This window comes from Periophthalmus magnuspinnatus, chromosome 11 (assembly GCF_009829125.3).
Source record: "Periophthalmus magnuspinnatus isolate fPerMag1 chromosome 11, fPerMag1.2.pri, whole genome shotgun sequence".
In the NCBI taxonomy this organism is placed as follows: domain Eukaryota; kingdom Metazoa; phylum Chordata; class Actinopteri; order Gobiiformes; family Gobiidae; genus Periophthalmus; species Periophthalmus magnuspinnatus.
In genome coordinates, this window is record NC_047136.2 from 7,413,616 (window position 1) to 7,429,438 (window position 15,823).

General features: G+C 39.8%; 2 protein-coding genes across 2 annotated transcripts; one reads left to right on the plus strand and one right to left on the minus strand.

The window, feature by feature from the left end:
* Nucleotides 1-1,845: 1,845 nt before the first annotated feature.
* On the plus strand, nucleotides 1,846-9,686 carry susd5 (sushi domain containing 5). Its single transcript, XM_055225309.1, has 5 exons — nucleotides 1,846-2,084; nucleotides 2,852-3,029; nucleotides 5,682-5,791; nucleotides 6,983-7,171; nucleotides 7,792-9,686. Exons 1-5 carry the CDS (start codon nucleotides 2,003-2,005, stop codon nucleotides 9,438-9,440), a joined length of 2,208 nt encoding a protein of 735 aa, XP_055081284.1. The 5' UTR covers nucleotides 1,846-2,002; the 3' UTR covers nucleotides 9,441-9,686.
* A 2,130-nt stretch (nucleotides 9,687-11,816) lies between these two features.
* On the minus strand, nucleotides 11,817-15,385 carry crtap (cartilage associated protein). Its single transcript, XM_033975635.2, has 7 exons — nucleotides 14,826-15,385; nucleotides 13,695-13,844; nucleotides 13,430-13,601; nucleotides 13,224-13,352; nucleotides 13,006-13,151; nucleotides 12,379-12,462; nucleotides 11,817-11,982 (listed from the first exon to the last, which is right to left on the minus strand). The coding sequence occupies exons 1-7, from the start codon at nucleotides 15,285-15,287 to the stop codon at nucleotides 11,935-11,937; spliced, it is 1,191 nt and encodes a 396-aa protein (XP_033831526.1). The 5' UTR covers nucleotides 15,288-15,385; the 3' UTR covers nucleotides 11,817-11,934.
* Nucleotides 15,386-15,823: the final 438 nt, after the last annotated feature.

The window sequence follows — 15,823 nt, forward strand, 5'->3', positions numbered from 1 at the left end:
TAATTTGCTATATTTAAATTACAGGAGTTACTAAGTACAGCACAAGTTGGGCCAAAGTGACTCTGGTTATCCTCCAGATGGTGGTTTTAATCCAGATGAAAAAGGAACTGCTCTGCATTCACTCTGACCCAAATGAACCGTCCGCAGTTGTCCCAAACTTGAGAAAATTGCAATATTAATCATGCAGTAGCTCACTTGGTAGCGCGTTTGTCCACTGATGCAAGGGTTGGCAGTTTGAATCCTTCTCTTGACATAAACATCATTGGTCGCCCCCAGTGTCTGTGTAGACTGTTGTATGAATGTGTGTGTGAATGGGGGAGTGGCTCCTTGATGTTAACCATGTTGAGTGCCTTGAAGGTGAAAAAGCACTATATAAAAACATGGCAATTTAAAATCCTTCCGGTTTTGAACTAATTCTGACTATGATGTGGTAAATGATGATGACAGCAGGATTTATTTGAACTGAAGTCATTATAACTATGACAGAAGCGCTTCCACTTCCCTCATTGGTGCTCACTAAAACAAATCTTTGCTCTGAGTCAATTTTACAGTCATGGCTCATGGTGACAGGTCAAGGCCCACTCACTCGAGGTGACACTGGGCTCTCACGTACCTGCGGTTGGTGTACGTGTGTTTACCTCCACGGCCTGATTGTCTGTTGCAGCCGTACAGGAAGTTGTGTAAGATTGCACGCCTGTGTGATGTCTCGTCGAGTCCATCCCCAAACGCCAGGCACCTGCATGAAACATAATTCTCACCCTGAAGCACCAGGTGTGAATCAGCGTTTGTCTTTTACCGTTACGACCACTTTTCTCTAGAAATAGCTTCTCCATGAGTCAGTCCACCTTATCTCCGCTCTCAGCCCTCTGAACATCTGTGGGGTGTAAAAATGAAAAACACTGTTCTCAAAATACTTGATAAACACAGAAATAAATAGCAAAATGCATCTGGGAAATTGTAAATATAAGTGCAGTTCAGTTAAAATCTAAACAATTATAAAAACATTTGACATTATTGCATATGGCAAGACGAAGGGAGAAAAGTTAAACCCTAAAATACACCTATGAATGCATGTTTGAGGGTTTTTCTTTTTAGTACCGGTATTAGTAACGTCAGTAAGTTTTAGTGGTAAAGGAGAGATGGGATGTTATGGGTGTCTAAGGGATGAGAAGTTTAACAGGGGCAATTGCCATAACTTCTTTCTCTTTAGGTTCTTCCACAAAAGTCTTAAAATGACCTAATCTGCACACTAATATTGGTTTTCATGCTGTAGCACCTTGAACCTGACCTTACATAAACAGATGTAGGTGCAATGGTTGACATGACACCACATGTGCGCACTGTGATAATCAGTGAGAGTATTGTATAGCTCTTGGTAGTATTGAAGTGGTTCCGGTTTGTGAGCGTCCTGGTTATCTTCACCTGCAGATACAATGACACAAAGACACTTCCCTCTCCATTGTCCTTCATCTATCTTCTCTCAACAAATGGGCATGGCTGTTCGTGAAGCCTAGTCTTAATAAAACCTCACTGAAAAATGTTCACCTCAAATCAAGTGAGACGGACTGTGACTTGCTCAAGAGACCCTCGGAAGCAGTGGGCCTATTTGTGAATGTTCCATCTCCTCTGCATCTCCTTTTCTGTAATAATGAAGTGAAGTACAAGTTTATCAGACTGGCCACCCTCGAGATTTTGAACAGTGACGTATTTACTAACGGGGACACGCCAGTTTTCACACGGGGGCTCTATCTGCTGGAGAGGGCGACTCTTTGGGAAGATAAACTGCGCCTCGCGCTCGAGCTGTCCCAGCCTCAGGACCTTTTGCGTTATTCCGCACTTGTTATTCCGCACTTGTTAACTTCAGTCACACCTGGAAAAGGTTAAACCAGTTGTTCTTCTCACTCCAAACTTTGCACTTTCCACTGAAATAGCCGTTAAGGACATACAGCATCTACAGAAAGCGTGGATTTTTCATACTGTACATTTTCGTTACTAAGGAAAGATGCTTTGTGGCCAAAACGTGTTTTTATTGTTCTTTGGATGCATCACTTGCCTTCATTTGGCTCCAGTTGTAATTGCAGACGGTGAGTCGTTTTCCTTTACCTTAAAATAAATCAATAACTTGTAAACAAAATAAATTATTTTGGTTCAAACATATTTTTAAGTATTTAGCTAAATGACCTGCCTTGGTGCTTTAACTGCTTCTGGTGCCTTGATCATTGTCTCGCGGGAATTGCATTTAACCTTAAACGTGAACAGCAAAATGGCTCATTTTACACATTACGCCTTCCACTTGTTTTATTAAGGTCTAATCCCTGTGTGTTTTATTACAGAAGCACTGGGGACTATGTGTCCTAACACAGTGGTATTAATTAGCTGGCTGCTTAGAAATGTGTATAGGCATTATCCCAACTATTGAATGCTAATTGAGTGGTTTGAGGATGATATAATTAAAATGAATTAACAGCAGTAACTAATTAGGCTGCAAAATGAAGTAATATAGATTTGAAATGTTTACATAGTCTTCCTACATACACTGATTGTTATTCTATTAATGTATTTCTAAGGTTGGATGTCTGTGATTGGCAATTGACATTTTAAATATTGCAGTAGGCACATATAATCTAACTCATGTGTAGTTTCCATCATAAACATCATGCACGACTGCTCCTATAGGATTACATGAGACCTCAACACAATAACTGTTAGTCTGGTTATGACTAACTTATTTGAATTGCATTGCCTTGATATAATTCGAGCTGAAGCTGATTTTATGATAATTCTGAAAATATTTGGGCTGTTCTTGTTCTGTAAAAGTGTGTTACAAAGCCTCCTTCTCATCTCGTCTCAGGTCGTGTGTTTGTTCTGGAGCTGAAGAACTCCTCTGGCCTGATGGGACACAGAGACGCTGAGCGAGCCTGTGCTTTACAACAGACCCGACTCGCCTCAGCAGAAGAGCTCCATCAAGCTGTGGCCGACTGCTTTTTCTCAACATGTGCCCGTGGGTGGCTATATGGAGGCACAGTGGGGTAAGATAAGAAGACATCAGATTTAGCAGCAAAGTTGTATTTATTCGTCCATTATTTTACCTCTTATGAAAGACAAAATAATGTACTGAACTGAACTGAAAAGATTATCTTAAATTGCCTTTATAATCAAACCACTGATGACAACAAGAAGGCTTCCGTCTTCTACATGGCGTGACTTACATTGTACATGCAGGCTGTAGTGTCCGCTAAGAGGGAGACAGGAGGATGTTAGGAGAGGACCCATTTGAGAGGAGACAGAGAGAAGCAGGAGAATGGCCCCTCTGTTCAGTGATGGAGCAGGAGGGAATTCAGAGCCAGAGTGTCATGTCGACAACTGCCTCCATTTACACCTCTTATCTCTACGGCAACACGGCACACGCCTCAGACTGCAATGAGACACTGGGGCCAGGTATACAGTGAAAAACTAACTGACAGTTTGATAGGTGTGCTTTAGTCGTAACAATAGAGGAAAGTATGGCGCATAGTGGTTGTCTTACCTGGTACTGCCAAAAAAAGTTGTGATGATGTTTCAAAATATCCCATTTGGGTGAGTACATGTACTACTGAGGCAACAGTAATTCAGTTGATAGAGTATTTGTCCACTGATCCCAAGATTGACGGATTGAAACCTGCTCTCGACCCACAGGTTAGGGTTAGGCTATGCTATGACAAATGAATACTGTCGTTGTGTCCTTGGGCAAGACACATGACCCAGCAGTGTCTGTGTATACTGGTGTGTGAATGGTTGAGTGGTTCCTTCATGTAAAGCGCTTTGATTGCCTTAAAGGTGAAAAAGCGCTATATAAAAAAGTGACTATGTACAAAGTCAGGCAGATTTGAAATGTCTTTGTTTTTAAACCTGCCACAAATAAGTATGTGTAAATGCAAAATGTTGAATGAATCACAGGTATTAAACATGACCACACACCTATAATTTAGTCTCAGTGGATTCTGGGCTGAAAAAGTTACTGTTACAAAAGTGATCTCTGTGCTGGACATCAGCTTTCACACCATCTTACCATCTTTCACAGAGATTTACCGTCCCCTCTGGCGCTGTCCGTCTAAAACTGTGTTCGGGAAGAAAGGTCACATAGATATATCTTCCTTGTCAATATTTGATTAAAGTATATGTAGTCACCTTGTTTTGGAATGCAGCTATTTTAAGCATTTTTTTGGGCTTACATTTATCTGTAATGCCTGTTTGTTTATGCAATCTATATTTATTCCATTTTGAACATAAATGGTTGTGTTTTTTGTTTGTTTGAGGGGATTCTTTATATTGGGTGTGCTGTCTGTGACATCATTCTTAGCTTTGCTTCATAATAACAGGTATCTCTCAGATTGACTCCTGTACTTTAACATTTTCCTCTTACCTGTCACTCACCTACACTACCAAGGCAACCAAACACAATGATGATGTCAAGTCACCTCAGGTTCAAGCTCTTTATTTGTACAAACTGCTTTGGTTACGTCAGGCCTCTGTTTTAATATGAAACAGTGATTGTCTGTGGAGAATGTTTTCTTTGTATTTTTCCTAATTGTTCCATTTCCCTTTTTGCCTCCCTGCTTAGATGTTTCTCCTTATAAGTTCACGTTGAAGTGAACATGGCACATACGCGCACTATGACTCATAGGCTTCCCACAGTCACACTGCTGTCAAATTCTCTCCAATTACTGATTCTTTGATTAACCCTGTATATCGAAATTGCAGTTTGAGCAGGCACAATTGTCACAAGGCAAAGACTGCAATTATGTAGGTACAATGTCCACCTTATATAATAAAACATCATCTTTTTAATGTATTTTTAAAGCTTGTTTAGTTTTTAGACCTCCACAAACATATCTGTAATGCATGGAATTAGTGAATTAGTTTAGCACTTAACTTTTCAGTTTTCTCTCAAAAGTTAATGCTCCCGGAGTTGTTTACCATGTGCACTGCAACAAAATCCTACTTTTTCTAAAATGCAATTGCAAATCGAATCTCAATGTCAATAGATTTTCTTTTTTTTTTCAAACCTATGCTGCCCCTAACACACACACATTTAACCTTTGCAACCTGCCTTTTCCTTTAAATGATGCATAGCCGAGACTATTACTGGTACTATTATAACATCTGATTTTAATGGGTTCTTTATTAAAGCTTTTAACTTCCTAATGAATTTGATTGGAGTCGGCCCACTTGGGAACGCATTGTGCTTTAACTGCGAGGGAGGTAGACTAATTATAATGAAACCCTTAAACGTGAACAGAATCTATAATAGCAGCTATTTAAAGCATTGTCCTTGTATACTTTCACATGGGAACATTTATTTTGTTGTATTAGGGTGTGATTATCAGGGCCACAAAAGTTGATACTGAAGCTGGTGGGGGACCATGTATGGAGTTCCTGTGTGTGATGTCATGTTGAAATAATATTTGTAATCTCATGGTGGGAGACAGAACAGAAAGTTTGTTTTCAGAGGTATATTTACACTGACTTGCTACATTGTCCAAAAACAGCATGGCACAGCATTTCACATGTGTGTTAAGACATTTGCTTAACTTCCTGTGTGTTTTTGGTATACAGTGCAATGTGAAGTGATGCTCTCACAACAACAACATAAAGTAGTAAATTCGATTTTTTAAATGAATGCAAATTTTATCTGTTAACAGGACCACAGTATGTAATGTTGAGACTGGTACTCTGAAAGCTGTGGATGTAAAAGTTGAAAACGTCACAGAGGACTTCACAAACCTGGATGCCTTTTGTATCAAAGACAAAGGTGGGTATACACAAAAAATATTGAATAATTCAGTCATTTGTAATGTAGTGCATGTTTAGTTAATATATATTGTTTTTTTTAAGTATGTTTTCACTGTTTCACTTTTTATTTGTGTTTGAAATTTTAAAAATCCACATATTTTTCATCGCCTTCTTATACTGTTTTGACAAACATAAAATTAATGTAATTGTTTGTCTATATATAAGATCTAAGTGCATACAAAAAGTACAATAAACCCTAAGGTTGGTGGTAGATAGTAGGTTCTAGAGGGATGGTTTGCCTTTCTTACTGTCTTAGGGACAGGAATATGATTAACTTGTAACTTCCCGCATTGATTACTGTAACTCTCTTCTCTTTGGTCTCCCCAATAAATCCCTCCAGAAACTGCAGCTCCTTCAGAACTCTGCAGCCCGGGTCATAACACGGACCCCCACTATCCACCACATCAGCCCCGTCCTACAACAACTCCACTGGCTCCCCATAAAACAGAGAATTAACTTCAAAATACTAATTACCCCCTTCAAAGCAATACACAACCTAGCCCCTTCATACATATCTGACCTCCTCCATATTGCTGCTCCTGCCCGCACTCTCCGCTCCTCCTCCTCAGCTCACTGTACCCTCTGCCCGACTTGTGACCATGGGGAACAGGGCTTTCAGCCGCTCTGCCCCCCAGCTCTGGAACTCTCTCCCTCCTGATCTTCGCAACTTAGACTCTCTTGCACTTTTCAAATCCAGACTCAAAACTCACCTGTTCAGACTGTCCTACCTCTCGTAACCAATCACATATCTTTTATCAATCAGTTTTTTTGTCATGTTTTATTGTATTTGTATGTTTTTATCTAATTTTTATCTTGTTCAGTGTCCTTGGGTGTTTTGAAAGGCGCTTATAAATAAAATGCATTATTATTATTATTATTATTATTATTATTATTATTATTATTATTATTATTATTATTATTATTATTATTATTATTATCATCATTATTATTGTTATTATTATTATTATTATTAAGGTTAGGAACAGGCTTATTTTAGGTTAGGCAAATGGTTAAGGTTGGTTGAGTTAAGTTTAAAAACAGGATTAGATAGTTGGCTCAATCTCTCTGGAACTGACAATCTAGCACTTACCAATACGTACAGGTAGAGAACAATAGTAAACATTGATTCTTTTGCATCCTTTCTTCTCAGGTAAACCGTGTGGTGATCCGCCTTCCTTTCCTCACGCTCACCTCCAGGGCCATACAGGGTTTGAGCTGGGAGATGAGCTGCTATACTCCTGCATGCCTGGTTATGTGATGCCCAGTGGAAACGGTGCTTTCAGTCTGTTGTGTGACAGCTGTGGGGAGTGGTATGGTCTGGTTCAGCTTTGTGTAAAAGGTAAATAAAATGGTTACAGTCCTTTTACAATGTGATGACTATGTCTCCTTGTCTTCCTTTACTTCAAAGTGGTGAACTTTGACCCAGACTGGACAGGAACATGCTGAGGTCAAAATAGTCACCGCTGTGTCTGTTAGCAGCTTGTGTTGTTAAGTGCATGGAGCTTGAGTCGATCAATTTGGAGGAACACTGTCTCAGTTGTGAGCTGAGTTCAAAATGGCCGCAACGACACCTGAGTGTGACATGCCACGGTGTGTCCCAGTTCACATAGAGGGATCAAGAACCAAGTGTTGTGTAAAGGGCAAAAGGCACATTAATTGAGATGTTTTTCTGTTCCTTACAACATTTTAACTCTGGGATCAACCAAACATTCTCTTGAGCATTAGTGTTCAAGTGTTCTATGTATTAGAAAATAAGTTTTAATCCAGAGGCCAGAGTTTTATTTTTTTTCTTGAGATACACCCTAGCAGAAATCTGTTTAAAAATAACATATCAATAACATATTTATTTGTCATCTATAGGCACCTGTAATTATTTATGTGAAACCGCAAATTGTGTTCATAATGTAGTTATTTTGTAAACATTGTAATCCAATTATCTGATATGTCATATTTTGACAGATGACACCGAGAGCCCCGTTGACTATGAAGACCAGTTTACAGACTCTGACAAGCAGCCCAAGGGTCCAGAGGAAGCTCAAGGCCAGGTCTATCAAGAGGTGCACGACGCAATGTTTCAGAATGAGAAGGAGCACAAGGAAATAACCATCAGTGTCGATGAGGCCGAACACCAACATGAACAAGCAGCACTAGATGAACCTGGAGTGTCCATTGATTTGAGTAAGAAACTGCATGATGCTCCTTTAGGAGAGGAACAGGCTGAAGAAGGCGGTGTTGGAGATTTTATTGTGAATCAAAGCTGGGGCCAGGAGAGGACAGAGGTGGTCCGGACTGAGGACATACCAGCTACACACTCCCCTGTGTCCCTGCTCTCCCAAAAGCACATGTTCTGGTTTCCATCTGAAGCCTTCCACGACGGACATCCAGTCTCCACAAACTCTGCCACTCAGAGCTCCACAGGGGTCCAATCAAATGAGAGCAAGGAGCAGGAGAGCAAAGAACTGGACCAGCAGCAAACTGTGGACTTTGAGGGTCAGGTAGTGACATTTGACAATCATAATGACAGCCGGAGTCATGAGCAAGACACCTTAGACAGCCACCAGGAGAAAGACGATCATGTGACTGTCTACATTCCCACTCAACACAATGTGGACCTTTCAAGACATGATCGCTATGACGACCCTGACCGCCACGATGATCACTATGACATGGGAGAGCACGAAGAAGACCGAATCCGCGTCCGCTTCGACAGTCGGGAATACGATGGACTGGAGCAGAGTTATGATGAACATGAAAGTTATGAGGACCACAGAGAGGAACAAACAGATGTGTCCCAGGAGCAGGTAGACCATGACAACCATGATGATAAAGAGGAACCATATGACCCAGAGGATAACGACAGCTACGAGGACAATAGTCAGGAACATGTGACTCTTACAATAGATGGTGGAAAACAGAATGTATCCCTGAAGGCCACAGAAACAAAAGCAACCACCGATGACACGTGGTTAGATGGGTATCCCATTGTGCAAAAAGAGGAGGGACAAGATACCTCCATAACAGGGAAAGAGCAGGAAGTTACGGTTACAGAGAACCCAAATGAAATAGATGTTTTTCTCAATACAGGATTTCCAAATACAGAGCCAGGGTTAAATCAACTGGGTAAAGAGGATACGACTCCTCCTGCTCGCCCAGACCCTTCGGATGCTCATTCATTTTCTGACACCATTGACTATGACACACAACAGGCCGCACCCACCGACTCCTGGCATGGTGACCTCACAGAGCACCCTTACCTCGCTCAGGGCCCTGTGCCACCTTTGAATGACTTCGGTGGACTCGGAGGTGTAGAAGAGCACACCATCGATAACCTCCCAGGGCAAACTGGTGAAAGGGGTGAGATAGAGGGGGAGAAAGGGGAGGCGGTATGTGCGGACGAGAACTGCCCACCTAGACCTCCAAGTTCATCGCGCAGAGGTCCAACAGTGGCAGCCATTATTATAGCAGTGTGTGTTGTAGCTGCAGCGGTGATCATGGGAGTGTGGTGTTACCGACGGCAACTGCAGAAAAGCTCAGTGTATGAAATGAACGGTAAAGGCCAAAGTCAGAAGAGACAAGGGCAACAGATAGAGATGCAGCAGAAAGTCTAAGCACATGGAGGAGACATGGACTCATTTTGAATGGTTAGGAATATTCAAAGACACTATTGATACTAGTCCTTATTTAAATATTGTGGGTCCAAATAAATTAACTAAAACTGACTGATATCCGATGGAAAATACACATTCAAACACTTTCAAATGAAACCCCTTTCCCTCTGAAGTTAAAGAACAAACCATCATCATTATTAATCTAAATGAAAATGAATGTCTTCAAATCCAAGGTTAACATTTATTATGCTGTACATGTGTATAAATGTGTGTTTTTTGTGTTTATATGGCTTTCTTGAGATGGAAGATTGAAATAAAAATGGAGTAGGTGATAAACATTTAATTATAGAAATGTGTATGCATGATGCAATGAAGGTTATAGGTTAATGTATACTATAATCAATGTGGGGAAATTTGACCCATCTTTTAATATCGTAGGAGCACTGGGCGACCGCTGTGCAGTGCCCTGAGACCCATCTCTAGATCCTGAGCTAAGCTTGGTCAGGACTATAGTGAATGGATGCATTAACCTCTAGAGAAGTCTCAAGCAGTGTCTTGAAAATAGATGAAGAGAGCCTCTGCTGCCCAGGTTTTTGTTTTGGACCTGGTGTATCTATTTATAATGGGATGTTTGCATGTTTCAGGTCAACGCAGTGAGGGTCCAATGTCAGTATTGCGATAATTGGTACAGCAATTAGCACCAAACTGTAGTTTCACCACAGGGAAGGTGGAAAAACAAATGTCACACGCTTATATATAAATGTACAGATGAAATGACAAAGAAACCACAAGTTTAAAATGTCAAGATAGATGTGAAAGTGAGCTTACTTTTATTAGGAATAGTAGTATAATAGAAAAATGTCTGTTTGACTAATGTAATGCATTTATTAATAATGACCAAAGTGCAATGTAAATAATAGTCATGGTGATGCTTATGTATATTCTTGTATAGGCATAAATTGTTTGTTGACACATGTTTTAAATAGTGCAACAATATTCATGCAGTTACAGCCTTTTTCCTTTGCAAAATTACAGAGTTCTCATAATAATAAAAGGTACCGTTTTATTATCTGGTGCTCAGAAAATATGTACAGTGCATTTTAACATCCTCTGCTTGTATTATTTTTCCTTACAAATACAAAACATGTGTACTGTACAAGCACATGTGTAACCTTAGTCATGAATATCTGACTGGTAATGGTTTTGGCTTTGTGTGAAAAATTAGCCTGGAAGTAAACTAATTCTTGTTCACCTCTTATCAATGTTTTTATATATTTTCAGTGTATACAGTGTCTGGACAACTTTAACAACTCAGTATACAAAAAATAAAGATCTAAAATACATCTGTGTGATTTTAAAACAATATTATTTTATGTCTGAAAACTTCTAAGAATGAATAATAGCAACTGATGTATAACTTTTAGTTATTTTGTAGATGAAAGATCAAACAACATTTTAACTGTAGGTTGCTATTAAACAAACAAGCAATAATCTAGTAAGTGGAGTAGTGAGGATACCTGAGGGACTGATACAGTGAAAAAGTTGCCCTTTGCAGTATTTCAGCATCGATGTGTGACAAACTGCACAGACTCTCAATGTTCAAATATTAAACAACTTTTCCCCACGTGTCCGGCTTGGATTAGGTAAAAGACTCCTACTGTGATTATATTTTAATCTTTGTACTCATCAATAAAAACACTAATATTACAATAAAAATGACATGAGACATTTTACATTCTTTTATTGTAAAAAATGCATATAGCCAACGTACATAGACGATGTCAGCTGGAATTCTCTGTATGAAGTCTGGCCCAGGGGATGATTTATCACTTGTTTCTGATGCTGCAGTGGCCAATTACTGCTTCTAACCAGGCCTGTCCAGAGTAATTTCAGGGTCTGGGGCAAGAAGCCTCACATGGGTTGCCTGGGATCCAGAATACGCACTTTTTCAAGACATTACAAAGATGTGAGTCTGGTCACCAGTGAATGATTGACAGGTGTGCTAGCCAATCAGGGACACACATAATCTGTTGGTATGGGAAATAATAAAGGAAAAAAAACATCTCCAGAATCAATGAGTGATACACTAAACTATGTTGATCTGAGGTGGGATAAATTTGATTGTTTTTGATTTTATTTGTAAATCATAAGTGGCAAATGAGCTCCTTGGTTTCACATGTGTCACTGAAAAAAAACCTAATCTGCACAATCACGTTTGACAGGATTTGAGATGCAACGGAGGACATGGGGACCAGACTGATATCAATCTGTATAAAAAATACAGAGATATCATTCTGGAGGCAAACACCTGCCCCCATCCTGCTCTAATATAAATTAATTAAGGTCCAATTCTGAGCCCTTAAAACCCTGGGGCCTGGGACAACAGACCCCTTGGCCCCCCCTCTACTCCCCTGCTTCTTACAAAATAATAAATACATGCTGTGGAGTGTTTGCTTTGTTATTTGGAGTTCTTTGGTTTTCCCGCTGTTCAGGGCTAATCATCCTCATCCAGAAACTCATCAATAAACTCCACAACCTCCCCCTGTAAATGCACATATAGAAACAAACATTTACAAATAGGCTTAATATGACATTTGTACCACATACATAAAAAGGCACCATTATTTGTATATTAATATTCCTCAAAATGAAAGTAACTGTCACACAGCATGTGCAGTTATTCTGTTTTATATTGCCCTGGAGCTATATTATTTTGCTGCAGTGCTGTAGTGCTACCAAATACAGGTGTCATGCTGCCCCCTCCTGGGTGGCTGCTATTAGTGTCTGATTGTAAGGACAAGGCCTAAATTGCTTAAGGGACATGTGACCCACAGAAAAAAGTGAAGGTTTATTACAGGCTCCGAGATGACTACTATTTTAAACACCTATTTAAAAACACTACACCAAACCACAGGAGTATAAAGGCACAAACTCTCACCTCATCATCACTCATCAGGCGCTGTCTGGCAAAGTCCAACATCTGAAACTGCAGAGTTGTTTGATTGTAGTACCGCACTGCCTCCTAAACGACAGAGAAAAAGATTAACTAATATATTTTAACTAATTGTCTGTGTTTAAAGGTGCATTATGTAACTTTTTAGTAAGGGAGTGGAATCTAGAATGTTGTATAGTTTGGCATTAAACATATGTATTCTTGCCATGACTGGGCTTGCCACTCCACAGATTTGACCTGTAACTTGGCCAGGTGGCATTGCCTGCTTGTCTCCATACAGATACGAAAATGCCACACTGCGAATCATTCTAAGCAAAGCCATGGACATCTTGGAGACAGGCAGATTTGATTGTTTGTATTTGTATTTTTGTTAAATTATTATTAAAATATAGGCGGAAAATCTACTGTAACTCTTAAATCAATCTTGTCCAATCATTGTTGTCCCATTAATTAAAGAACTTTGGTTACATTATGGGAGCTATATTAACTCCCATTTGAAGATTAAAGTTTTATGAGGAGATCAATACTGCTGTCCATTAACTCTAGTTTATTGAGTGTACAAGTGGTTACTTCAGTAGCTGGTGTAAAATGTAAGTCGTCAATTTGTCTTACTGATCTGGGCAGGAAATCCTCCTCTGTCAGGTCCCACTGCTTTTTGTGATACTGGTAATAAGCTACATTATTCTTCATAACTTCATCATTGGGGTCAAATAGTAAGTAGCTGGCTGCACAGGGCACCGCGTTCTTCAAGTCCTTCACTGAGAAAGAAAAAAAAAAGTTGTATTTTCTACTCAGGACAATATTTTCATCCAGACAAATGTGACACTTACATTTGTAATAAGCAAACTGCAGGTAGTGATACATTGTGGCCACAAACTTTTCGACAACAAATCCACCCACAACAGGTGTAAGATCATTTTCACATGTAACTTTTCGTTCCAGGACCTCAATATAGTGATCTATCAAGAAAATTAATAAAGAATATATTAAACATGCAATAGAAGCCAGTGTTGTAATAGAAGTGATGGAAACTGACCAGCTATAGAAGGATAGAAGTCTTTGAAGTCTTTGACATCTCTCGGTCCCTCAGAAGCAGCCAGGCACTCGTCATAGACTTTAAAATAATCCCTAAGTGCCAGTTCCATGTCTGACACTGATGTACGGAAATTGTCTCCATTGTAAGCTCTCACTGCTCGAACAAATAGAGTCTAAAAAACAAAACCACCATTTCAATGTTGCTTAGCCAAACACTATGGCAGTGTGTATTACAGAGTATATGGCACTAGCCTAGGCCCCTTTACCTCATAGGATTTGCTCTCAAGGTCTTTTAGATGATCCTCAGCTCCAGGCAGGCTCTTGTAGTAGGCCATGTTTCTTTGCATCATCTCATCATCTGGATGTTTCAGGAGGAAGGTGTGGGCTGCAGACACTGCCTTGGCCAGGTTGTCAGACTGTAATAAAAAACATACATTGTACATCAAGTAAATTACCCAGTATGTACATCCATTATAAATGCACATCAGTGGTGGAAAGTAACAAAGTAAAAGTAGTAAAGTACTGTATTTAAGTGCAAATTTTAGGTATCTGTCATTTACTTGAGTACATTTTAAAGTGAATACCTTTTACTTTTGCCCCACTACATTTGAGAGCAGGTATGTACTCTTCCACTACATTTCTTATTAGAACAGAAAAGTTAAAATCTTTTTTATGATTGTTAGAGACCTGCTGAAAAGTCTGAGGGGTTTATTTTTTTTAACAAGTTCATAGTTTGAGCAAACATAAATAACAAATAAAAACAGCTAAAAACGACTGTTTAAATTGTTTCTAGTGAACAAAATTCAGTACAAATCTTTATCAAAATCAGTGCATTTGAAGCCTTACAAGACCTCAAAATCTACACGAAATACTTTTACTTTTTTCTCTTTAAGTACATCTTTAAATAGATTTTTCATGTGATACTATTGCTTTTACTTGAGTTTTTTTTTTTTCCTTTATTTTTGCTTAATACAACTGAGTACTTCATCCACCACTGATGTGCATTTATTAAAGAAACACTTCATCTCAAAAACAATACACATTATAGTGGATATTTATTAACTACACTATAATTATACAGTTAGTTTAGTTAACAAAGACAACCACTGACTTACAGGCCTAAGAGACAGCATCCCCCTCTGCACCGTGACACGTACATCACGTCATTACGCACAGTATTTCACGCTCATTAACATTAAATAAGACAATAAGTTTTGGTACTCTGGCAAGTGTGGGATTCATCTAGCACCTAAAGTAGATTACTTCCAAAATACATTCCTAAATCTGTTTAATTACAAGAAAAACCTAACGCCCAAGTGGCCTATAATCAGGAGCGGCCATTGAACCCCTTTAATTTGTGGTCAGCTCCAATATATGTTCTACTTAAATGTACTTACTTTAAAATACGCGTACTGCAGGTATCTATACGGCTCCCTTCTTTCAAATTCCTCTATTGTTTCTCGGCTGGGCATAGTTTGTCTGAAGGCAGGTAGTCCTTGCTTGCATCGCTTCAAGCATTGTGCCCTTTTCATGACGTTGCCGAAAGAGCGCAGTTCTGGGAATTCCGCAAACTTTTCCTCGTCGTCCAGTCTAACGGAGCTGCAGTTGAGGTTACAAAAGGCCTCGCTGTCCCTCAGGAGTCGGTAAAGCCGCAGGGAGACCTCGATATACTCCACGGTCTCCTTCCACTTCTCCCCCGTGTACTGGTCCAGTGCGTACTTGTATGCGGACTCCAGCGGCATCAGCTCCTGCCTGGGGAAACTCCTAAAGCTGTACTTTTCGTATTGAGAATGAACTCCCACAAATAAAAACGCCAATAGGAGTGTGGTTAAAAGCTGTGAAGAACCAGTGGAGGCCATGTTTAGAGTAATGTGCACGGAGGGGCTCAAGTGAAGCTAAGGGAGAAGCCAGGCGTGAGTTTGTGGGACCGCCTCAAGTTCCATCACGTATCCGGACAAAGGCTCCCCTCCCCCGGGCAGCAACAGGCAGAAGTAGCGACTTTGATGGCCCCTCCCATAAAAATTACAAAAGCAGTTTAAATCAGTTCAGTTCTTTACATACATATCTGAAAAAAACTTAAAACCAACCCAAATATAAGGAAAAATAAAAAGCTTATAGCCCAAATCACTCACTAAATAGTTATAAATGTAGTTACCTTCTAGTTTTTACACTTTTCACTCAGGTCACCAATTAGACCCCTGGTGAGAGCTGTGCCCCGCCCCCTTAACGCTGTCTGCCACGTAGAAACATTTGGGGCCCTTGGGCAATAACAGGCTTGTAAACTAACCTTACCCAAAATCTCCTAATTTAATCATTTCCGTACGCCTTTTTCTCTCCTCTGCTTGTATCTTAACACGTTGGATTTGTAATGTTTTGCAGGTAAAACGATAAAAGG